A 24,792-nucleotide genomic window follows, 5' to 3' on the forward strand; every position below is an offset into this window, starting at 1 on the left:
CAAGAAGAAGGTGCGCCGCCTGAACCCGCGCGTTGTGATGCTGGCCGTGCGCCACGACGACGACATCGGCTCGCTGCTGAAGAACGTGACGGTGTCACGTGGCGGTGTTGTGCCGAGCTTCAAAAAGGCTATCGACGGGAAGAAGAGCGGAAAGAAGAGCAAGGCTACACCAAGGGCTTAGGTTTCATCCCTGACAGTGTGCACACGCCGCCGCACGTCGGCTCTGCTTTGCGGGTGCTCTCGTGTGCGTGTTGTCCACCGAGGCAGGTGCTGAGGCGTATTACGTTTCCATAGATAAATTCCATTTTTTCTCTCTTTTTTTTTCTTGGTCATCTTAGATGGCCCCTCGATTCTCTCTCTTCTTGTGTTTTTTTTTCTCTCTCCCGGGGGGGAGTTACGAGTCCGGGTAGGCTCGAACCAGAACTTGCTTCTCTACAATGAACTGGAACTCTATTGCTTGACTGGGACAGACTCTCTCCCAAGCGTGTTCGTCTGCGTCTCCACGCGCTCAGGCTCACATCCGGTGAGTGATGCGTCACTCTGCTGACGGGCGCTGCTGCGTCACTGCGGATTGAGACGGTCGACCTCTTCTCGCCGCCTGGGATGGGTGTTCCACTGTTCCGCACTCCCCTCTGTTCACTTCTCTCTCCTGTTTCTCCTTGGGTCGGCATCCACCACTGCCGCCGTGCTGCGGATCGCTGCCTCCTCTCACACCTCATCAAGTCACCATACAGCACCTTCCCGCATCCCACACATCCCTACACCTCCCACCTTCCACCCCCACCCCCATTCATTCAACCATGGCTACTCCCCGCAGCGCCAAGAAGGCCTCCCGCAAGAGCGGCAGCAAGTCCAAGAAGGCCGGTCTGGTCTTCCCGGTCGGCCGCGTCGGCTCGATCATGCGCAACGGCCAGTACGCTCGCCGCATCGGTGCTGCTGGTGCCGTGTACATGACTGCCGTGCTGGAGTACCTGACAGCGGAGCTGCTGGAGCTTTCCGTGAAGTTCGCCGCGCAGAGCAAGAAGAAGGTGCGCCGCCTGAACCCGCGCGTTGTGATGCTGGCCGTGCGCCACGACGACGACATCGGCTCGCTGCTGAAGAACGTGACGGTGTCACGTGGCGGTGTTGTGCCGAGCTTCAAAAAGGCTATCGACGGGAAGAAGAGCGGAAAGAAGAGCAAGGCTACTCCACGAGCGTAGGCTACACTCACTCCCGTCCTCTCTTGCAGCGGAACGTGGGGGTCGTAGCGTGTGAAAAGGAGATGGGGTCGGGCGTGTGTGCTTGTGCGCTTTGTGACCCGCTCATTGCGCACCCCCTTTTTTTGGCCTCTTTCGACACACTCATACACACGTGTGTACGATCGTCTTCCACCACCATAGATACATTTTAGTTTACCTCATATGTTGCTTTTTGTTCCCCCATTTCCTATTTTTCCTCTGCCGGCTCTAGGGTAGACGCCCGGCGTGAAAGAATGAAAACGAGCATGAAAAAGTAAAAAAAAAATCATCTCCGGCTGCGGTTTACATTGAAGCGAGGGGGGGGGGTAGAGTAGGTGCACCGCGAAAAGGGGTTCTAAAGCACGAGATGTCGGGGGATCGAGAATCATCCTTGGGACCGTTTCCACTCTCTGTTTTGATTCGATTGTCCTGTGCGCGCACGTGTTGATGTGCATGTGAGTTCGCGTAGAACGGAGGATTCCCTGACGAGATGCATAATGTGCTCTACGGGTCAGCGTGCTTCTTGGCGGGTACTCAACGTTTGTGAGTAAAGGGTTTCTTTGTGCTCAGATACGAGATTATCTTCCAAACTTGTATCGTTTTTTTTTCGTCACCATTTCTTTCTCGCTGCGGCTTCCACTTCCTTTCTTTCACCCCTGCTTTGCTTTTGTGAGCTTAATGTTCGCGCAGACGCCGTGTCCATATGCACATTGTGCAGCACCGCAGTGGTTGTCCTCACTGTGTGAGATCGTTTTTCTCCGATCTACCCATCTCCTGCCTGTTTTTTCTTCCACAGATTGTTTTGGGTAGTAGACCCCCTTTCATCATAAGCATCGCACGGGTGAAGGAGATTCCTTCCGCACCTCCTCGCTGTTTCGCGTGTTACTCTCATGCAGCGCTCCGCTGGCTACGTTATCGAGCAGGAACTTATGCGCGGGGACATGCACTGTAGTGTGCAGCTAGCTGGCGATTCTCTTCTCGACAGCGACGACGAGTTTGAAGACGACGACTGTGATGCATCCAAGCCCCTCTTGGATGAAGTGGCAGCGCTGTGCTGGTGTGCTGCCAGTGTCGGTGTAGCTCGCTTTTTGTGTGCGGAGTGTCGCATCGAGGTCTTCGAGGTTCCGGTGTGCATGGTGGCGGGTGAAACCGTTCGGCGCGGACGCGGTGGACACCCCACTTCAGCGGCGGCAGTCAAGTCACAGATCGGCGCTTCTCACGTCGGATCGCATTACATGCATGCACATGCTACCGGTAGCAGCGGCGACGTCCGCATTGTTGCCCACGAAGACATACCACCGAGCTTGCTGTGGCTGGTGCGCTACCTGCAAGTCCATCAGCCACAGGTGCTCCTTCCGCACACCGGGAGCGAAGCGCTAGGAGACTTGGTCGCACTGGTAGCGGAGCACACGCCAATTGAGGTGATCCGCCTAAGCGCCGCAACGGCGTTCTGCGGATCTGAAGCGCTTCCTCGCCTGGCGAACATGTATCCTGCTCGAGCGCCAGAGCTGGCTTCACGATTTCACACAGAGAAAATAGCCATGATGCGTTCCATGGCAGCGCTGCTTCAGTTTGTCGCCGCAGTTCAGTCGAACGTCGCCGATGTTGTGGAGCGCGAAGCCCTGCATGCGCTTTATCTTGACGATGCCTGCGCTGAGGCTATGCAGATCACCCGCACAGAGCGCCACCCTAGCAGCGGACAAGGTCGTGGGCGCGCAAAGGAAGGTCATTCGCTGCGAGGGCTACTGAGCACGGCACAGTGTTCTGTAGGGAGAGCGATGCTGCGACAGTGGATCGCCCTGCCCTGCTGCGACGCGGCTGAGATTGAGACACGCCAGTCCGTCGTCGCCTTCTTTGTCAACCCTGTGCATCATGACATAGCCGCCCAGCTGCGCGCTGCACTGCACAGGGTGCATTCGACAACACATGTTTTCACGCTGATGCGTTCAGGCCGAGCTCTTCACAAACACTACGTATCCCTCTACCAAACTTTGCAAGGGGTCATCAAGGTACAGGAGCTCTTGGGCTCTGTCGCTCATGTGGTGAGTCGTCTCAACGTGCTGCTTCAGAGCATCGACGTGGAACCGCTGCGGGCCATGGCGGTGTCCCTCGCCACAGCGGTGGTCGGGGTTACAGGCCGCTATCGCGGTGGCGGTGTCGGAGGTGCACCATGTGCGACCCAGGATTGTCAACCAGATTGCCCTGTTTCCCCGACGACAGCGGCACTTGACTCTTTTGACCGCGGTATGCCCAATGCCGTGCGCATCCGTGATGGAGCAGACACCGTACTGGACGAGTTGCGCGTACGTTTTCATGAACTGCGGTTCTCTCTCCAAGCCAAAGCAGAGGCCGCCTTCGAAGAACTTCCGTGGGCATTACGGGAAAGGCTTTCTCTGCGTTGCGTGTACACAGTGCCGCACGGGTACCTGCTGTGCGTTCCGGCTGCGGAATTGGCAGCGGTGCACCAAGTCCAAGACATGGCCGATGGAGACAAGCGAGACGGTGACGGCAGTGGCAACGACGACGGTGGACCAGCGCCGTGGACCAGCGACAACGCAGGCACGGGAACTGCTGGTTTACTCAACACCGTCCCTGCAGCACCTCCCCCAAGGGCAGGTACGGCCGCCCTTACGCTGTCGCCCGGTGAGCGAGTCGTCTCGATAATGGAAAATTCCTTTGGTTGGAAGTTGCATCACACAGCCCAGAGCGGCGAATATTGTTTCAAGTCTGCCGTGATGGAGGAGCTCGACACTTGGGTGGGGGACCTCCAGCGGCGTGTCCAGCAACGCGAGGAGCGGGTCCGCCGCGAGCTGGAAACGTCGCTCCTGTATAACTCTCTCCACTTGCTGCGGCCTACTCGCGCACTCGGAGAGTTGGACTGTCTCTTGAGCTTTGCTCGCGTGTCGGTCCAGGAGAGGTGGTGTCGGCCAGAGATTGTCGCTGCGGTAGCTGACTGCGCTGCGCCAAGTGAGTCAACGGGGGAGGAAGCTGGTGAGGGCATTCTCGAGATTGAGGATGGCTGGCACCCGCTTCTCTCGCGGCATGTGGGTATGCAGCAGCTTGTTCCGTTTTCGCTTCATCTCCGCACATCGACCGACCGTGTTTGCTTGGTACTTGGCGTCAATGGCAGCGGCAAGTCGGTGCTTATGGGAGCCGTTGCGCAAATTGTGTTTCTGGCTCATTTAGGGTGCTACGTGCCAGCGGTGGCAGTGCGGCTGAGCCTCGTCAACAGCATTTTCGCTCCGTCGTCGTCTGTCTGCGCACCTTCCTCCTCTGCATCTCTGCGCTCACTCTGTTCAACTGCCGATGTAGCCGTAACGGCTCCGGGCAGCTTCTACACCGAATGTGTAGCGCTTCATCGCGTGTTACACTTTGTTGCTGGCCAGCAACGAGCACACAGGGCAGTCCACGGTAGTACACTCCACAGAAGCCACGCGGCGGGGCGGGCACTTGTGCTTTTGGATGAGTTCGGGCGCGGCACCTCCCCGGAGGATGGCTGTGCATTACTGAAGGCAACCTTACGTTACTTTGCAGAGGGGGGTGAGTACTGTACTGACGGTGGTTGTTGCGGCGGCCCCGCTGTGCCGGTGGTCCTTTGCGCCACTCATCTTGTCGAGATGCTGGACGTGGAGGGGCACCGTGCCGCACCTCGCTGTCCCACTCTCAACGCTGCTTCTGACTCTGGGGCGGCGGCAGAAATGAATAGCGGTCGCCCTCGCTGTGGAACGGAACGCGCGGATGCCGCTCCCGCACGGCCTCCTCTCTCCAGTGATCTTTCAGCGCAAGATCACCCATGCGAGCCTGTCGCTTTCTCTTCCACTGCAGATAATCCGCTTCCCCTAGAGCGGGTCAAGATTTACGAGATGGAGACCCACACAACCTACGCTGACGAGGAGGATAATCTAAGAGACCCCCGGAGCCTACATGCCGGCAGTGGTCCGCTGCCCTTGTCGCAGGTCGCAGTCGATGATGGTGTCCGATTCCCACTGGACGTGACACCAACGTACCAGCCTGTCTGTCTAACGCCTCATATCGGGCCACGCCGACAACAGGACTGGGCGCAGCACTGCGGAGGGCGGCTGGGTGTTGGGCCTGTCATTGGGCGCCAGTGCGGGCTCGACGAGGAGCTGCTGACCTACTGGGAGGCCACACTACGCGTGCTCCATCGTTCGCCATGACGTTTGGCGCGTGTCCCTTGCCATGACCGCTAGGGAGGGGAAGAGACGTATCGTCTCTCTTTGCAGGATGGGTGACGCACACGCTCCTCTCCCCAGTCTCATTCCATGCACACCCGCAGGGGCGTGAGGGGCGAGTCCGTTTCGCCTTCGCGTTTTCTTGTGTGTTTCTGCGAATGGTGCACGGACTGCTTCAGCTTCCCGGTAACACTTTCATAGATCCACGTCCTTTTCTCATCGCCTGCGTGTGTGTGCGCGCTCGAGTGTCACGAACGCTTCAGCCAATTTTCTTATCCCCACTGGTTTCTTTCTTTGTACGTTGTCTGCTATTTCACCCTCAAATGCCTTGAGAAAGGAGTCGTCATATCCCCCAAGGGGACACACCCCTGCGTGTGTCTGTGCGTAAGCCTTGTCTGCGCACGCCCCGGTGCCGTTGTGCACGAGAAAAAAAAGGGTGGCTCACCTCAGCGCGCGGCTGTGTTGTGTACACACGTCTGCTGATATTCTTCTGCTGTTTTGTCTTCCCCATCTCTTTGAGCGTGCATCCAGCGCTCTTTTTTGTTTCGTGCTCATTGTTTTTATCTCAAGACCCCCTCCCTCCCTCCCTCCCTCCCTCTCTCTCTCGATCCCACCTCCTATTCGGTTGTTCGTTTTTGTTTTACTGTTTCTCTCTATCTCTTCTTGTACCTATCGTTGTTTGCCCCTGGTGCGACTTGATGCATACACACGCACACACGTCCGCACACATATATGTAGTGTACTGCGGAGTGGATTCGGGATCGCATTTCCATCATCTTCCCCCTCCCTCACATTGGCGGACCAAGCGGTGAGCGTCTCCTACAGAGGGGTTCATGTGCCAAACAGGCCTTCCATCATTATCGCGTCACACTTGTGGCGTGTCGTAGCGCTTCCTTACACAGACACACTTCCTGCCTACTCCTCAGCTCCTGGGGGACACTAGGGTTACCCCAGCAGCGCAAGTTACATATTCCTTTCTTTTTTCCGAAACTGGCGAAGAGCCACCACTTCCTCTTTTATGATTCTCATCCCGACGCCCTCTTAGAGCACCTCCCTCCCATATCTTTCTCACCAGCTTCTATGCCCACGGCAACGGTCTCGTCCTCCTACAAGCCGCACGCCACTTCGTCTGTGGCTCCCAGGAGTGCTGCCGCAACTGTGGGTGCAACCACAGCAACACGATCTTTGTGGGATCGCACATTCTCGAACGGCGACACTTATCACGGTGAGGCGCTCTATGTCCACGACGCTGACCGTAAACCCGTCAAGGATGGGAGGGGGCGCTACACGTGGGCTTCCAGCGGGGCTTCGTACGACGGAGACTGGAAGGGCGGCCTGCCACACGGCACGGGCGTGATGAGTGTGCCTGGGGTTGACGGCTACGAGTATGTAGGGGAGTTCAAGGACGGAAAGCGAAGCGGCAAGGGACGGTGCCAGTTCACTAACGGTCGGGTTTACGAGGGTGAGTGGAGAGAGGATGAGATGAACGGGACGGGCACTCTGCGCGGTGCATCAAACTTGGACGATTTTACAGAGTACACCGGCAGCTTTCAGAGCGGTATCCGTAGCGGGCCGCAGGGGAGGTGTGTTTACGCTAACGGAGACGTCTACGACGGCTCCTGGGCGGCAGGGAAGCGACAGGGATCCGGGGAGTGGTGGTTGCACAGATCGGGAACAGGTGCCGCCGCTGCCGCTCGCCCTCTTCGTTACCGCGGCGCTTTTGACCGTGACGCTCCCCAAGCCTCCAGCGTCGCCGAGGCGGAGATCGAGTACGCGGATGGCAGTCTCTACACAGGCGGTACGGACGCGCAGATGCGGCGCCACGGTAAAGGCGTTCACCGCCTCTCGAGCGGGGATGTGTTTGAGGGCTTGTTTGCTCAGGACCGGCGCGAGGGCCAGGGCGTTCTCCAGGGAAGCGACGGCACCGTTTGCGAGGGGCCGTGGCACCATGACCAGCTTAACGGGGATGTGCGCATCACTTTCGCCAACCCTTCTTCATCGTTCGCCTCCGCCTCGTCTTGTGCGGCAAGCGCGGGGAGCCCTCGCGGCGCTGCCTCGGCATCTATTGCCAGTCTGCTGCGGCTGAGCCAACCAGAACATGCCGCTCACCCGATGAAGATGTACCATGGCCCGTGCGTTGCCGGCATACTCACTGGTAGTCCGGCCGCCATCACATACATAGATGGGAGCACCTACAACGGGGCCGTACGCAACGGTGCTCCTCACGGTACTGGTGTCCTACGTGAAAGACCCCTGCCACGTGCTACTGGCGCCGATGGCATCGACGCGGACGGTGCTGTTCGCAACCGCATTCCCCTCGCGTGCGTGCCGGCCGAAGTGTTGCTCAGGCTCACCTGCTACGAGGGGACTTTTTCCAACGGCGAGGCGGACGGCAACGGCATCGGCGAGTGGCGCACAGGCTGCTCAACCCAAAACGCCTCCTCGGCATCGGCGCTACCAAGAGAAGTGCCGGCTACCCCCCACAACTTCATTCGAGCACTGGAGGCGGGGCTGCGCTGCTGGGCCCCTGCCATGTACGGACACCTGGATGGTGCCTACACGGGGCAGTGGGCGCGTGGTCTGCCGCATGGGCAGGGTACCTGGCAGTGGTTGGATGGGTCACGTTACACTGGTGAGGTGGCGCATTACGTGCCCAGCCGTGCCGGTACCTTGAGCGCATGCTCTGTGCACTACAAAGGGGACCTTCGGGAGGGTCAGGCAGAGGGGACCGGTATATGGGAGGACAAAGCGCGCGGTCTGAGGTACGAGGGACAATGGCTGGCGGGTCAGCCCCACGGATCGGGTGTGGCTACTCTACTGAGTGTAGCGTTGCCACCCCCGCCGCAGGCGTCCCCGTCCATATTCACGGTTCTCTCATGTGCATACGAGGGTGCGTGGGCTAATGGGAAGCCATCTGGCCCGGGAAAGGAGTACACATCTGTGGATCGTCGCCACGTTGTCTACCAGGGCGAGTACGTCGACGGCTTTCGCGAAGGCGAAGGGACCATCTTCTTTGACGGCGCGGACGAAGCTTCCAGGGACTCCGCGCTTCAAGCGAAATCTGCTACGCCGCCGCCGCCCTTTCTGAAATACAAGGGCACCTTTCGTAAGAGCGTCCCCGGAGGCGGTCCTGGTTGTCTGACCCTTCGCAACAAGACCACTATCGAGGGCTGCTTCGATGAGCAACTTCTGCCGCTGGCCGGAGGGGATGTCGTCGTCAAGTCGGGCAACGCGATGTGGACCTTCAAGGGTGTCTATGATGCGGCGAATCACACCGGTCGAGGGGTCATGACCTTCGCAAACGGCGACGTGTACGACGGTGAGGTTGAAGACGCCAGCTGCGGAGAAGGCCGGCAGGAGCAGCCCCTCTTCAATTTGCAGCGCCACGGCCGTGGCGTCTACAAGTTTGTTGAAGGAAATAAGCTCTGCTGTACATGGCGGCACAATATCCTCCACGGCGCTGGCACATACACATCAGCAGACGGTGTGCGCACAGAACGTAGCTATGCAGACGGGGTGGTGTCTGATGATTCGGTAGCTGCCAACGCTGATGGTCGCTGCAGCAGTGGTGCTCATGTGGAAGCAGACACCGGTGCTCTCAACGGCAACGTCTTCACCCCCGAGAATGAGTTTCCGAACACGCTTTCAGCGGAGGCGTTGAGGTTCCGCATGCCAGAGTCGCAGCAGGAGCCACAGTCGCACTCGCGAAAGCGACAGCCCTTCTCCTTCATGCGCAAGGGGGAGGCCCGTCTGGCCTCTGCAGCAGGCGAGGCAGCGGCCGCCGGCGGCGACGCCTCTCCAGGGACATCCTCGGCGACGGCGGCACAGTCAACTAGTCCACGATACAGCTCGAAGGACGCAAAGCGTCCTTCGGTGCCGCTGATCACCTCCGCAAATCAGAAGCGTAGCTCTCGCACCCCCGTTAGCGGTTCTGCGGCGCCAAATAGGACGGGTGCCAATGGGGGTGGCGATGGCGGCGACCCCCTGCAGGCAGCTCGCCACGGCTCCATGCCCCCGAAGAAAAAAGCGTGCCCCGCAGTCTTGCCATGTCAATCGATGTCCAAGCAGTGTCCGAGGCAACCCTTGCGCTCAGGTCGAAATGCGCCCCCTCTCCCTGCCACAGAGCCATGCTTGTCTGTTCACAGTGTATCGCCCACCGCTTCCGTACCGTCAAGCGCGCGACTCTCCCTCCCTCCCCATTCCAAGAGCGACAGCGGTGGCTTTCGCGCCTCTGCCCAGACTTCCTCTGCGTACCTGTCGAAGTTCCAGGCAGGCATCCGCCAGATGGATATCATAGCACGAGCTGAGTCACCAAATCGCTCCGTGGAATCCGGTTCCTTGACACCGCCAACAAGAGGTTCGTCACACCCTGTCGCCGTGCCGGTGCGGACCGGTTCACGAGGCCGACTCACCTCCGCATTGGAAGCTGGGAGAGCGCGGGAGAGGCAGGCCCGGGTGCTAAAGCCACTCGGGGGCTCTCTGAAGGCGCTGATGGATGCGGCAAGTGCGATACGCAACACCCGCGAAGACGAGATTCACCTGCTTACCGAGGAGATGAGGGCGCTAAATGAGCGCATCTGGCAGCTGCGCTTCGTGCTGCTGTCTAGGGAGGAGGAGCACACTGGCAGAGGCACTGGCAAGGCAGCGTACTCGAAGGTGGCACCAATGACGGAAGCGGACCGAAAGCGACCATCCGCCTCGAAAGAGACCCTTGCCGCGCTTGTGGAGGAGCGGCGTGTCATCATGGAAAAGTTGCAGTACGTCATGAATGAGCCGGATTAGGTCGACACCACGTATCCGTGTCTCTGTGGAGGAAGGGCGTGGGAGGGTTTGGTGGTGGTGGTGGTGGTGGGGGGTTTCCTCGTATCACCGACACGCGATTTTGCCTATTCAAGGTACAAAAAAAAAATGATGTAAAAAAGACGAAACAAGCCGATCGGTTATCACTGAAGAAAAAAACAAAGGAAAGAGTGTCTCAACCGATGGTGTGTAGCCGTCGTTGCCGTTTGTCGCCGGTGTGTTTGTGGGCGGCTGAGGCGCGGGTATGAAAAGACTTTTTTTTTCGTATTTATTCTCTATTTTATCCCCTCGCTGTTCCCTATGAGCGGACTACGTGACCAGGGGGCGCTGCTCTTCTTCTCGCATTCCCATTTGCACTGCGGTTCCCTTCCCCCCCTTGGGAGCTCTCAATTTGTTGCCCCGCCTTCTCACCCTCTTTGTTTTTCCCCTCTGGTCTGTATGCGTGTGTGTGTGTGTGTGTGTGTCGATGTGAATTGACTCCTGTTTCGAAGCAAATGGGGCACATCAAGAAACCCCTCGCTATTCCTGATAAATTCTGTATCGTCTTCTTGGTGTTTACGTTCATACCCCCACGGTCTTTAGCTCTCTCTCTCCCCATCTAGGCACAGGGGCTCATTGAGCTACGGTTCTTATGGTGGGAGGTGGGGAGTTGCGGTCTTGTGCTTTGTGTATCTATTGCATGAGTGCAGCGGTGCGCAAGTCGGGTACGCGATGTCACCCTGAGGGTGTCACGCAAAAAAAAAAGGGTGAAATAGACACAGTGCTATACGTTGGGACCTTTTTTTTTCACATGCTGATTCATCTACTCTTTTCATATCTCAACCGCTTTCTGTGACTCACTGGTCCTTTCGCTTGACAATATCACCGGCACCAAGAGGTTCCTCACCCCTTTTTTCTCTACCCCGCCCCCCTCCAAAAAAAAAAGAGCGCGTCACTTATTAGCAAAATCGCGTCGCGGGGGAGCCATCTCTTGGACTCCCCCCTTTTCCCAACCCAACGACGCACCACACACACACACACACACACACAAAGAGTCGCACGAACATAGGCCCTGACTTTTTCCGAGTGCATATCCCTTGTTGCCCGTCATCATTGCTCTCTTATTTATTTCCACTTTCGTTTTCCCCCCTTCAACCCCCGCGCTGTGTTTCTGCGTTCGGAGGTGTGTACCCTTGAAAAAACAACAACAAACGCTCAAAGGGAGTACGTAAACACACATGCATACACGCGCTTCTCTTGAACACTAAATAAATATTTCAATCGATGTAGTAGCGAGAGGGGGGGGGGGGCAAGGCACGGAAGGCGCTTCTCTTGTGGTTCGCCATCTCTCCTCTCCCTCTCCTTCTCCTCTCCTCTCCTCTCCTCCCCCCCCCCCCCTTCCACTTCACTCCACTCCACTCCCTTCCTCCTTCGTTTTACTCCCCCCCCCTTCATTGCCCACACTTGCATGGTTCTGTGTGACCCCCCCCCTCCTTGGGCTAATTTGCCGCTCAATTCTCCAAGGGCAAAGTAGTTGTGTTGATATCCACGGTTTGAAAAAAAAAACAAGGACGGCCATAGGTACGCAAGGATACCTAGTGCCACAGTTTCGCATCCCCCTCCCCCTCCTCCGCTCTCCCATTCACAGAAGCGTACAAGCCCATATTGAGCACAAGAAGCTGGCAGTGAAAATGCTCCGCCGTGCACTCTTCCAGGCGGTCTCCTCGCGCCTCTCCCGCAGTAAGGTGCCCGCTGGTGTCGCATCGTCGCTGGGGGCACTTAGCGAGAATCGCCGCACCAGTATCGTCATTGGCAATCCCAAGCAAGGCACTGTAGCCCCCATCCACGTGGGCTGGACCGACATTGTCGGCTCAGACTCCACATCAGGGGCACGCCTGGCCGCTGGCCGCGTGCTGGCTATGCTCGACATGTGTGCTGCTCGCGCCTCTGAGAAGGCGCTTCGTCACCTAGCCTCCCTCACCGATGAGCGGTACTTGACCTGCACCGTTGGCGTCACGAACACGATCTTTTCGTCACCCATCCTGCACGGTGATGCGGTGCGGCTGGACGGCCGTCTGGTGCACTGTGGCTCCAGCTCCATGGGTATTTACATTCGGTTTTACCGGCAGTCTCCGTCGACCCGCAATGAGACGTCTGCTGGCGAGTCTTTTTTTACCATGGTGGCCATAACGCCTGATTTGAAGGCTGCCAAGGTGGTGCCGGCGATAGAGCTGACAGATCCGTTTGACATCGATTTGCACAACCGCTACCTTCGGATTCGCGAGTTTGAGAGGGAAAATGAAAAGAACAGGAGTAAGCGCTTGGAGCGCCCCGTCACCACCGAGGAGGCGCAGTGCCCCATTAACGAAGGGAAGCCCATCCACGCCCGTATTAGCGCCTCCAGGGTGGAGGCAAACCGTATCTTCTTCACGTCATGCATGAACAACAACAATACTGTCTTTGGTGGAGAACTGATGGCATGGATGGAGCAGCACGCTGTGCATTGTGGCCGCATGTTTACTGGAAACCGCCATGTTTTCACGATTGGCATGCACAGTGTCTCCTTCCCTCAGCCGGTCTTCGCCACCGACTGGGTAACGCTCGAGGCTACAGTCATCTACGTGCGCAACACCACAATGGAGGTGGACGTGGTGCTTAAGGCGGAGCGCAGAGACACGACTGTCGTTACAAATCGTGCGGCGTTCGTATTAATCAACAACGACGACATTGGACAGAAACGCGCTATCCCGGTCGGTCTCGAGTTGAAGGGTGCGACACAGGAGGAGCTGCAACACTTCATGGATGCGAGGACCCGTTACCAATCCAGCGTTGCCACTCGTGACGCCTTCTATCGCTGCAACTCTCGTACAGGCACGACAAAACTGTAAGCCAGGCAGAGAAATGGAGATTGGGAAGGAATGAGAAGCATGCGCGAATGGTTCAGTAGCGCTTTCTTTAAAGCGGCAGCACGTTGCACACACTAGTGTGCACATCCGAACATGTGCGTGTGTAGATGAGAAAGTATGACTGTGTGCGTAATGGCGTTCGTGACAGTGTACACCATTCGAAAGCACGCACGAATACCCGATGGCAGAGAAATGGTTCAAGCTCCTCGAGCGCAATCTATGAAAGTACAGCACTTCTTTTGATGTACGTATTTTCTCTCTTTCTCTGCATTGGGATTATATATAAAAAAAGGGGAATGACGTTGATTGCGACGCAATCCAGCGTTGATCCCCCCCAATCTTCTTCTCTCCCTCTTTTCTGTGTCGATTTTTTTTTTTTTGCGGGGGGGGGGTTCTTCTTCGCATTACGACAGCAGCTCCGTACCCCAGGTGCACTATTCTTTCTTACGGGTTTCCAAAGTGTTTGTGCGCACATTGTGTCTTGGGGATGTGTGCACAGTTCTGTTCACCTTCCTTCTCTGTTCTCTTCATCTCCCCCAGCCTCCCCCCCTTTTCCCCTTACTCAGTATTTTCAAGTTTATCTATCGAGGGCTTCTCTAGGCAAGTGCTGTTTTCTCCAATTCTTAACCGTCGTTCTTTTCCATGTTTGAGTGGCTCGTGCTCGTGTCATCGTGTCTACTGCCCGACTCCTTCAAAGATCTGGTGGTGTGTGTGTCTGTGTGCGTGTCTGTGTGTGTGTGTGTGTGTGCGTGTGTCTGTGGTGCGTGCGGGTGTGTCGGGCTGTCTCTCGCGCCGCACGCATTCGTGCAAGGACCACAGGGTGCCGGTGGGCACACGCCCTGGCTGAAGGTTAGAGACGTCTCGCCCTCGACGGCACCAGGGATTTAGCCGTGGTGGGTGCAGGTGGCAAGTGGTGGTGGTGGGGTGGGGTGGGGGGGGGCGGCGGCTGTGGCTTTGCCTCTCGCACTAGTAAAACTGTTGATATCTGCATCGCGAAATGCCACCCTGGAGGAAACAGCAAGGGGAGCGTTCCTGTCGTCGCAGATTTCTACTATGCGCTGTCCTTTTTTTATATATACATGTATTCATTCCCCGGGTGTAGCGCCTCATGCTAGGCTGGAGGGGCGGCTGATTTGTCCAGACTGGGAAACATCAGTGACCGCTACCCAAGCTCGGAGGTATCCAAACGGACGTTGTCCTGCTCCTCTTGTTGAACCGGTTGCGGTCTTCGAGGGAGCGAAGTGCCCACAATACCAGAAAATAAAGATCGTGTATCGCTGGCGAGCTGGAGGGTCTGGTTGTTCGCTGGCTCTGCTGCGGAGCGACCCATGGAGGACTCTTGTACCCGCTCACGTGATACGCAGTGTGTTGGCAGGGGGTGGGTGAAGGGTTACTCACACTACGCGAACTCCCAGCTGGTCAGTGTGTCCGTGTCACTTGCGTGCTTGTGTGTACCAGGTGACGACCGGCATGAGAGGAGCGGATTAGAGCCGATCTACAAGGCCGGCTGGGTAGGGGGTTGAGTAAGAAGTCGTGTTTGATTGACTCCGTGGTCATTGCTCGGACGGATGTGAGCCGCTGCGGTGGCGCACGCGATGGATTTGTGGGTGGAGGGGGGGGCTGGGTAGTGGGGTCTGGGAGGTTCAACTCACGTGCGCGCAGGGCGGAAGAGGTGTACTCAGGATGTTCGGAAAATGTAGTAGTGGTGTTTCACTTGTGACTCTTCTGGAGATTCCTGGAGGTTTGTCATTACATATTTTATGTATGTATTATGTGTGTGTGTGTGTGTTGGATCGTTCTTGTTAGAGCATACCCACCCCACGCATTCACACGCCCACGCTTCTTTCCCTCCCACCCCACCCCACCCCACCGGCTGGTTTATCATCTTTTCTCTCAAGCACCGATGGATGCTGCCCGCGTCGACTGAGACGTTGCACTTCTCCCTCCTCCCTCCCTCCCCCCCCCCTGCACACACACACACACACACGTGAGGAGACAACCTCCCCCTCAAAGAGAAGCAAGAAGTGCTTTTCAGGCACCCAAAGCAGGCGCGAGGCAGGGAACATCAGCACCGAAGCACGTGGGCAGTGTGTCTGTGTGCAACGTTTGTAGGAGGGGAGGGGGGGGGGAGTCTTCCGAAGCGCGGTTGGAGAAATCTAAACAGCCGAATACCCCTTTTTTTTTGACGGAGGATAGACGGTGGTGTCTGCCGCTTCTCTTGAACTACAGGAGAGGGCTGTCTGGTAGTAAGTTTACCGCTAACATGCTTCACCACCTCGGAATCCCTCAATGTCGCTCGTGCCACAGTTTTCTCCCTCTAAAAATTTGTTTTTCATCAGGTGTCCCCCCCTCCCGCTGTGATCGATGTTCCCACAGTACTTGCGTCCCCTTCCCTTCTCCCTCTTCCCCCGCTCTTTCCTTGTCGTGTCGCCTTCACTTTCACTGTTTATATATATACTTCTTGTATCTCAGGCAGACTTCTTCAACATGATCATTGCTTGCTTTTCTGTAACATTACCTTGCCGTTCGCTGCCCAACCTCTCCCGACACGGGAGGGCATTCGTTCTGATACTGCGTGCTACACGAGTCGTACTCACCATAGCCAAACGATATCCATCGCATACCTCTTGGGCTGATCACCCGCAGGGGTAAAAAGGGGAAAGAGGGATATGCGTGGTGCCACTTTTTTTCATTTGGCACGGGAAGCCCTCAGCGCAATTTTTGTTCTCGTACTTATCGTTGCTGTTCATGACTGTAGTTTGGGCAAGGGTGCCCGCCTACTTGTGTGTGCATCAACTATGTTAGTGTTGTCTTGCACAGCCTCTTTCTGTTACCCGCCACCCTTTTCACCCTTTGAATTTGTGTGCGCATACGCGCGTGTGTGCTCTTTGGACTTTCCTCCTCCTTCCACCGTGCCTCCACACACACACATACACGCACAAAGGAAAGCAACTCCGCATACCCCCACGAACTCACTTTCCCCAATACAGCGAAGCGGGCGCTCTCCTCTATTTTCATTCACTTTTTTTTTCATTGTGTTTTCCCTTTCCTATGTTGGTAAGGGGCTGAAGCCAATCCTCCCCTCCCTTCCTGCGTCTTGTAGTTCTTGTTGGCATTGTTGTTGTTGCGTCTGTGGTTGCCAGTGGGTGCATGCATACGCGTTTTTCTCCCTTTTTCACGTTTCTGTGCGCGCGCGTAGGCTTAGGCGGCGGCAAGACACACTTTTCACACACTCTCTGCACTCTCTGAACGGGTTGCGGCCTTCGTGATGTCCACACTGACCGTGGCTGAAATCGCTCCTTCTGCCGTTGCGACGGAGCGGGAGAAACTTCGAGAGGTGACGCAGCACGTCCAAGACCTCGAAATACAACTTGATGCACTGCAAAGTGAATTGAAGACGGCACGCGCCAGGCGGGACCAGCTGCGCTGGAGTGTGCAATGGCGAGAGCTCATGGCTGCTGTGAATGCTGACGAGAACGTGTATGCTGTGGTGGAGCGACTGATGGATGCGTTCGCCGCGTTCCGTGAGTCTCTCGTGGAGCCGGAGAATTATCAACGAGAGCAGAGAGATGAGCTCCTCCAAGGGCAATACATTGTGCCGTACAGTGACACTGACGACTATGCCGACTTTAGCGGAGTTGAGGCCGCTGTGGAGGAACTCTTGACCGGCGTCAAGGAAAACCTAGAGGCAAATACCGCAGTGCTTCCACTTTCATTTCGGTCCAGCAATCGCGGCTCCCCGTCTGGGTCGTTGGTGTTCACCGGGAATCCCCAAAACTCTACTGGTCAGTCGCCAGACAAAGAGAGGTCTGCTGTGCGGCGTCAAGCTCTTCTGAAGCTGCTCGTAATCACGGTGCTTGTGGGTCAGATTGGGCAACATTGCGGGTTCGAATCGATCCCAGATCCCAGCGATATCCCGCAGTCCGAAGCAGAGGATATACGAGATGGTGTGGCTTCGGTCTGGCACTGGCTCTTCCATGAACATCCAGGGGTGCTGACAGCGTCGGAAAGCGCAGAATGGAAGGACATCGTGAGCACTTTTCTCGGGGAGAGCTATGCTGTGGGGGTTTAGGCGGATCGATGTGCACGACAAAGAGCCACAAAAAAAATCCTTCTGCCAACAGAAGGCCCCCCTTTTTTGAGCGATATAGGTGAGGCTGTTATGCCTATACTCTTCTCTGACTCTCTGAAATACGCGCTTCACACATCTTTGTGCGCGTCACCAAAGTTCATACCTGCAGCTGTTATTGTCGAGCCGAGATGCCTTGTCATCATTGATCCCCCCCCCCCCCCCGGATTGGCAATACGTTGTGGGCTTATGATCCTCTCCTCCCTCGCCGAAGCTCTGACCCGTTATCGTAGTAGTGGATCCGAGGTGCTTCAGAACCATTTCTCTCTATTTGGCTGTTCATGTACGAGTGCTATGGCTATAAAAGTAAATGCTAGCACCACCATAATAGCAGCTTCACCTCTCACTCCCAGATGATCACCTACCTGTCCGTCTTCCAAGTTTTCGTCGTGTCGCTGTTGTTTCCACAGTATCCGTTGTTTCACGTTTTTTTTTGTTCTCTGGTCATTGACTCCTCTCTTCTCCTCCACCTTCCCCCCCCCTTAGCTGCTCCTCGTATTCAGTCGCCCTGCCAGCATTTTTTTTCTCTTTCATGCTATTCCACGTTGTTAACAATTCGTGTTTCTGCTCAGTTCTTCACTTCGCTTCTGCATCGTTCTTTCATCATTTGTAATGTTTGGTGAGGTGATGTAAATGCAGCAGTAGCCCCGGCAGCGGCGTCTTCACTATTAGGTCTGTCTTGTCTTTTTTAGTCGTTCCCTTTTTTTCTCGTGTCCTCGGTTCGGTACTTCATGCGTGTGCGCAGGCTCCTCGCTGCCTCCCTTCTGCATGACGCACCGCCGCCTTCCTCCCAAGGACGTTCGGGCCCGTGGGGGGGGGGGGCGGCGGCGACACATGCCTCTGTCGGCTGCCACAGTCCCACAACAAGGCGTCCCACCTGTCGCCGCACACGTGGGCACGCCATCCAGGGACGAGCACGCGCTGCCGACCATAAATGGCGTTGTATGCCACACCTAAGCGGTTTCGCCTGGTGGCCGGGAAGACACCCGGGGGGCCGACGACGAGGACGTGAGGGGGGTGGAGCCGACCAGTCCCCAATGTTGTGTGTGATGTGTGTGAAGCATACGGCAGCCGTCCATGTGCGACTGTGGGGGCGGATGCGACACTGGTGCCGGAGTCGACGAGCGCACCCCGGAAGGACGCCCGGGGGCTTCCCCAACTCCTGTGTGTGGATTCTCCACGCTGTGTGACGTGCCGCGGTCGGGAGCGACTGAAGAAAAAGCATGGCATATCCAGGCCGAGTGGTTGGGAGGGCCCCGGCCTGACGCTGGCGGAATCCCCCCGCCTGGAGCACCTCGCATGCACGTGGATTCCCCTCCGCTGTGCGCGCGGCAGTGACACCACTGTGTCCGCCCTCGAGTGGGACCATGGGAACTGCCCGCCTGGATTGTGTGTGGGTGTGTGTGTGTCTGCGGTGCGTGCGGGTGTGTCGGGCTGTCTCTCGCGCCGCACGCATTCGTGCAAGGACCACAGGGTGCCGGTGGGCACACGCCCTGGCTGAAGGTTAGAGACGTCTCGCCCTCGACGGCACCAGGGATTTAGCCGTGGTGGGTGCAGGTGGCAAGTGGTGGTGGTGGGGTGGGGGGGGGGCGGCGGCTGTGGCTTTGCCTCTCGCACTAGTAAAACTGTTGATATCTGCATCGCGAAATGCCACCCTGGAGGAAAAAAGTTTTTTGTTGTCATCTCACGCGTTGTGTGTGTGAGATGTTTTCTGCCTCTTGCGTCCACAGTCGTGGGAGAATCCTGGACGAAATGCAGGGAAGGAAGCGGCTATGCGTATCAGCAGCAATGACAATGACCGTGTGCCACTTTCTTTTCTTTGGTCCTCAAACGCAGGGGTGTTTCGAGGGACTGTAGCCCCGTCCTGCTTAGCAGGCAGTTCTGTCATCTTATTTGCAAGCATATGCATGATGCTATCTCTTCAGAGACGGCTTGTATTAGCGTTCTGCTTTCTTTTTTTTTCCTTCTTTCTTACGTTTTGTTTGGTTCAACTGCTTGTGGCTCTCACGAAAGCCGTAAGCCCTTCTTATACGGGGCTTATACGCTTCGTTTGTCTGCTCGATGACGGCTACGAGGTTTCACACAGAAGCATCCAAGAGGAAGGACGCAGGAGGAAGAGAAAATCGAGGGGGGACCGGACACGCACCGGTAGTGTAATCAATTCCAAGGAAGTTTTCGACGCGGGGGAAGAAATTTTTTTTTTGTTGTTCTGAAAAGTGTTCAAGACCCCCCCCCTCGTCAGGCTGCATTCAGGCCATCTCCAACTGAAGCACGATCGCGAAGCCCCTCCCTCCACATCGCTCTTTCTCTATCCTCTCTGAATCACGCCTATTTTTTTCGTTTCCGGATTTAGTTCTCGAAGTACCAACACCCACCGTCAGCACTAGAAGAAGAACAAAAAGACTCCCGTCGTACCGGGCACACACAGACTCTGAGACATAATTCAGCCGCACTGGACGTGCGCGCACTCATACGAAACTCTCCAACCCGGTGCAGCGATAGACACATCAAGTTGTCTGTCTGCTAGTTCGTTTCCACTTGGCTGTTTTCTATCGCACTCACGCTATCACCTGCAGCGACGTGTGGCGGTCGGCACGCTATTTTTGTAATTGCGACCACACAGATTTGTCTCACCTCTTCCACGCGTTTTATATCTCACCGCCTTACCTGCCGCTGCGTTGCGCTCCATACGAAGCTTGCCGTGCTGGTCTCGGGTGCTGTGTTTGTGCTTGGGGTTGCTCTTCACCTATTTAATTGGTGCTTGACCGGCTTTGCAATCGCTCCCCCCTCTTCTTTTCCTTCGTTGTTTTGTTGTTCCTCATCTCTCTCTTTTTCAACCCTGTGTGGCTCACACCCCCTTTTTTCTACCGGGTAGTTGTGAAATCAAGGGAACATCAGCCGTGCCACAATTCATACTCGGTGGACTTTGGTGTGTATTTTGTTTTGAATGATAAAAGTGTTGCGCTATAATTGTGTCCCCCCCCTCCCAGCTCGGCGCTGATCGATTTCAGGGTGCGCTGTACAAAGTGTCTCCCCTGTCCTCCTTTTGCGCCTCTTTTGTCTCCTACTGGCGCTGGTCCACACAACGTTCCCCCTCCCCCCAAACACACACACACACACACACACATATGTGTATTCGTACGTACAGCGTAGATCTGCTAACCCAAGAACTTATCTTTCCACCCTCCATTTGTTAATCGTTTGCAGTCTCCCATTCCTGCCGTTCCACTGTAGAGCGACCCTGGCGTGTGTGCCTAGGCTTGTACATCCTCTTTCCACTTTTTCATTCGCACCGCTTGCCTTTTTTTCTTCTTTCGCGCGCGTTTGCTGACACCCTCTTCATATAATACCTCCCTCCCCCCACCCTTCCATACACACCGCCACAAGTCAAGTATTTTATTTTTTTCTTGTCGCTGCACCGCTCTCGGCGTTTCGCTGTTTCGCCCCCCTTTTTTTATTGTTCTTTGTTGCCTCCTTTTTACTTACGCCTTCCCCCCCCCCCTCCCTCCCCCAAAGGTGACACGCGCACGCACACATAAAGAAACTGCCGGCACACAGTGGCCTCGGTCGCCTTTCCTTCGCTCCCACACCCCTGATTCAGGGTTTCCAGGAGCCGGTGTGCGCAGGCGCACGCACGGAGACGCCCAGCGTATTCAACGTTTTTTGTTTAGCCACGGAGACTGTAACACGAAAGACGCGGCATGTTTGTCGGTGTGACTAGCATGTTTGTGGAATGGGCCGCTGTGGGGGTGCACCGTGGGTGCTGGCTCACGCGTGTAGCCATCTCACGCATTACCACATCCCGTAATAAGTTCTGCATGCTACCGTCTGTGTGCCCGCCTTCGCATACTGCGGGAGTACCTACCACAAACTCCGATGCAGGCCAGGCAGGAGGTCGCGCTGTGGTGCACTGTGCTATCGCGCCGTGTACCGCAGCGCGGCGCAGTCAAGAGCTCGGCCTTTCTTTTGAACGGCACCTATTGTGCACGAAGGCATCCCTGACACCCAAGATGGAATCGCTACGCGCGCAGCAGGGCAGAACTGCAGCGGTATTCTTGGGGGAGACAGACGCAGAGGCCGTGTCGTTTTGGACTCGCAAGAAAGGGTTCGCGCCATCGGGCACGACTGCTACATCTACTCGAGTGCCTAATGGTGCTGTTATGGCGTCGTTCGTTGGTGATGCCTCACAGCACCCACAAGGCGGAAGCGCTCCTCCCTCTGAGTCGCCCCTTAAGAAGGCATCTTCTGAGAGAGGGATGCGTAGCCCTGAGTCACCTGCGGCTGGCCCCATTAGCAACAGCCCCCCTTTGCCGCCATCAAGCGCCGGGAAACCGACGGCGACGTCATCTGCGCAAGTCTTTTCTTTCTGCGGCAACCCGCACGATCTTCAGGAACGTCTCCGGGGCGCCAAAGTTGTTGTGTTTTTCCACAATGGTTCGTGTGTCCCTTGTGATGCGATCCGGCCAAAGCTGCTTGATGCGGTGGCGGGAGCTGGCGTCGGCAGCCTCAGTGGCGGCGCCACAGTTATCTCACCAGCTTCCACTGCGCTTTCTGGGGAGGTTGCAGAGGCCGGTGGGTCGCCGCCGCTTCGACGTTCCCAGGGGCAGAAAGACGAACACCAGTCAGAGAAACCCACCAGTGCTGCGTTCGCCTCCTCCTCTTCTGCCACTAACATGGTGGTGAGCGACCAGGGGGCTTGCAACGCTTCCTGTCGCCCCATCGGGGACGTGACGAAGACGTTGCCACACCCGGTTATCGTACTCACCGTGGACACGAACGCCAACACCGAGGTAACCGCTTTGCACGACATCCGCAGCCTTCCGACATGCGTGGCGTACCGCAACGGCTGTATTGTAGGTCGTGTTGAAGGCTCTCACGAAGACGAGATCAAGAGATTGGTGGAGATCTTGACGGAAGACGACTTGTCAGAGGGAAGCCCTTCATCGACTGACGACAATACCCTCCACGGTGGGATAAAGAAGCCATCTGAAGTGTAGCTAGATCTCGCGATTGCTCTCAAGGCTGCGTCTTTTTTTCTCGCATTGCTCTCACATTTTCTTGCATTCCATTTTTCCCTCGCACCGAGACGTGCTGGACTGCAAAGCTGCTCCCAGTTCATGAGCGAGAGGAGTGGTGAAGATAGGACGACAAGGCATTACATCCGCAACGACGCGCCTCGCTCCGGTTTCGTCTAACGTACACGTACACGTACTAATGTACGTTTGTTTCGTTTCCTCCACGGCTCTCCAGTTCCGTGGCCCCTTTGATTTTTTTGCTTTTTGAATGGCCCCGTCCTGATGATGTCCCCTCCTCCCCCCCCCTCCCCCGTTTCCAAGGACAAGGCTGAGGTTATCACAGCCTGGCGTTTTGTTGTGCGAGCAGCGGACCCACTGCCGCACCCGACATGCTCCGAGAGCTTCGCGGGTCGCTTGAGACTTGATGCGGTCCTTATGTAAGGCTTTTCATTCGCACGCAACGACTTAATCATCCCCGCGTTGTCAGCGCTACGGAGTCGTCTTCTGTCCTAAGTTCATCGCTACTCTCTTTGCATAGCTGCGAGGCGCCGACCTACGTCCGCTTTGGGCGCGGGCTCCTCGCTGCCTCCCTTCTGCATGACGCACCGCCGCCTTCCTCCCAAGGACGTTCAGGCCCGTGGGGGTGGGGGGGGGGGCGGCGACACATGCCTCTGTCGGCTGCCACAGTCCCACAACAAGGCGTCCCACCTGTCGCCGCACACGTGGGCACGCCATCCAGGGACGAGCACGCGCTGCCGACCATAAATGGCGTTGTATGCCACACCTAAGCGGTTTCGCCTGGTGGCCAGGAAGACACCCGGGGGGCCGACGACGAGGACGTGAGGGGGGTGGAGCCGACCAGTCCCCAATGTTGTGTGTGATGTGTGTGAAGCATACGGCAGCCGTCCATGTGCGACTGTGGGGGCGGATGCGACACTGGTGCCGGAGAGTCGACGAGCGCACCCCGGAAGGACGCCCGGGGGCTTCCCCAACTCCTGTGTGTGGATTCTCCACGCTGTGTGACGTGCCGCGGTCGGGAGCGACTGAAGAAAAAGCATGGCATATCCAGGCCGAGTGGTTGGGAGGGCCCCGGCCTGACGCTGGCGGAATCCCCCCGCCTGGAGCACCTCGCATGCACGTGGATTCCCCTCCGCTGTGCGCGCGGCAGTGACACCACTGTGTCCGCCCTCGAGTGGGACCATGGGAACTGCCCGACTGGATTGTGTGTGTGTGTGTGGGTGTGTGTGTATCTGCGGTGCGTGCGGGTGTGTCGGGCTGTCTCTCGCGCCGCACGCATTCGTGCAAGGACCACAGGGTGCCTGTGGACACACGCCCTGGCTGAAGGTTAGAGACGTCTCGCCCTCGACGGCACCAGGGATTTGGCCGTGGTGGTGGTGGGGGGAGGTGCGGCGGCTGTGGCTTCACCTCGCGGGTTTCTTGCATTGCTTGTGGAGGTGGCACGCACTGTTTGAAACACAACACACACACACACACAAAACGGACTTTTTGGACTTTGTTTTCACTGATGTTGCTGTAGCCCTGGGTTTTTCTCTTTCCCGTATGTGGGTGCCCGCTTCCTCGACCTTTGGATTAATATCACAACTTTTATAGCTCACCGTCAGGGAAAAAAAAGTTGATTATGTTTCGCAGTAGGTGGAGAGGAAACGGGACCTCTGGCGATGTTCTAACAGTTTTTCACCCTTTTTGATCTTCTCGGACGGACACGGTCTCTCACTCAAATCTTCTCGACACGTGTTTCACATCTCCCGATTCGGGGGTTGAGCCGTTCAACCACCGCAGTGAGTGCATGCGTCACCATGTTTCTACTGTGTTTTCTCGCTCTTCCCCCCTCCACTCTCCTTGGCAGCGGTGGTAGCCGGTCCTTGGCTTAGGATTTCGTAGCTGCTCTTTGTTGGATTTTTGCGTGTTGCTGCTCCTGGAAGTCTTTGCGAAAAGCATTTTTCTCTGTGTGGTGTTTTCACGTCTCTTGATGTTACTACGGTGCACACACACACATACACACACACACGCAGCCCCTTGCAACAAGAGGGGGGGGGTGTCTGTGTGTACTCCTATTTTTTGACGTACCGGTAATCATTTCATCCCCCCTCACACCTACCGTACTTGCAAAACATTTGTGTTTCTCTGTTTAAAAACGTCACCAGCTGTAGCTCCGCACCCCCGGCCCTCTCACACTCACGGGCTTTTATCCCCTTCCTGGCGTGCGCCTCGTTATCCACTTTTCTTTCCTTTGTTATACACACTTTTATACACACACAATTATATATATATATATATATATATATTTGTATGTATGTATATGCACACCCCCACACCCACACCTGCCTACACACACACACACGCCTACATATTGCTCTAATTTAATCATTTTACTCCTTCGGTAACGGTCAGTGTTTTCCCCCCTTTTCTCTTCGCGTGTCTCCCCACCCTATCGTTCACTCCACTCCTCTTCCATTTTGTTTTTCTCGTCTCCTCGCTCTGCATCGTCTCGTCTGCCAGCGTGTGTGTGTGTGTGTGTGTGTGTGTGTGTTG

The 24,792-nt window shown here is 56.4% G+C and overlaps 5 protein-coding genes across 5 annotated transcripts; all 5 read left to right on the forward strand.

Annotated features, from left to right (window-relative positions):
• Positions 1–2,107: 2,107 nt before the first annotated feature.
• JKF63_00498 (uncharacterized protein) lies at positions 2,108–5,395 on the forward strand (the record flags this gene model as incomplete). The annotated part of the gene is made up of 1 exon (XM_067896549.1): positions 2,108–5,395. One exon carries the CDS (start codon positions 2,108–2,110, stop codon positions 5,393–5,395), a length of 3,288 nt encoding a protein of 1,095 aa, XP_067752706.1.
• A 1,095-nt stretch (positions 5,396–6,490) lies between these two features.
• Positions 6,491–10,192, forward strand: JKF63_00499 (uncharacterized protein; the record flags this gene model as incomplete). The annotated part of the gene is made up of 1 exon (XM_067896550.1): positions 6,491–10,192. One exon carries the CDS (start codon positions 6,491–6,493, stop codon positions 10,190–10,192), a length of 3,702 nt encoding a protein of 1,233 aa, XP_067752707.1.
• A 1,688-nt stretch (positions 10,193–11,880) lies between these two features.
• On the forward strand, positions 11,881–13,077 carry JKF63_00500 (uncharacterized protein; the record flags this gene model as incomplete). Its single annotated transcript, XM_067896551.1, has 1 exon — positions 11,881–13,077. One exon carries the CDS (start codon positions 11,881–11,883, stop codon positions 13,075–13,077), a length of 1,197 nt encoding a protein of 398 aa, XP_067752708.1.
• Positions 13,078–16,363: 3,286 nt separating this feature from the next.
• Positions 16,364–17,167, forward strand: JKF63_00501 (uncharacterized protein; the record flags this gene model as incomplete). The annotated part of the gene is made up of 1 exon (XM_067896552.1): positions 16,364–17,167. The coding sequence occupies one exon, from the start codon at positions 16,364–16,366 to the stop codon at positions 17,165–17,167; it is 804 nt and encodes a 267-aa protein (XP_067752709.1).
• A 3,758-nt stretch (positions 17,168–20,925) lies between these two features.
• Positions 20,926–22,221, forward strand: JKF63_00502 (uncharacterized protein; the record flags this gene model as incomplete). Its single annotated transcript, XM_067896553.1, has 1 exon — positions 20,926–22,221. The coding sequence occupies one exon, from the start codon at positions 20,926–20,928 to the stop codon at positions 22,219–22,221; it is 1,296 nt and encodes a 431-aa protein (XP_067752710.1).
• Between the last annotated feature and the right edge of the window lie 2,571 nt (positions 22,222–24,792).

Source organism: Porcisia hertigi, chromosome 36 (assembly GCF_017918235.1).
Source record: "Porcisia hertigi strain C119 chromosome 36, whole genome shotgun sequence".
In the NCBI taxonomy this organism is placed as follows: domain Eukaryota; phylum Euglenozoa; class Kinetoplastea; order Trypanosomatida; family Trypanosomatidae; genus Porcisia; species Porcisia hertigi.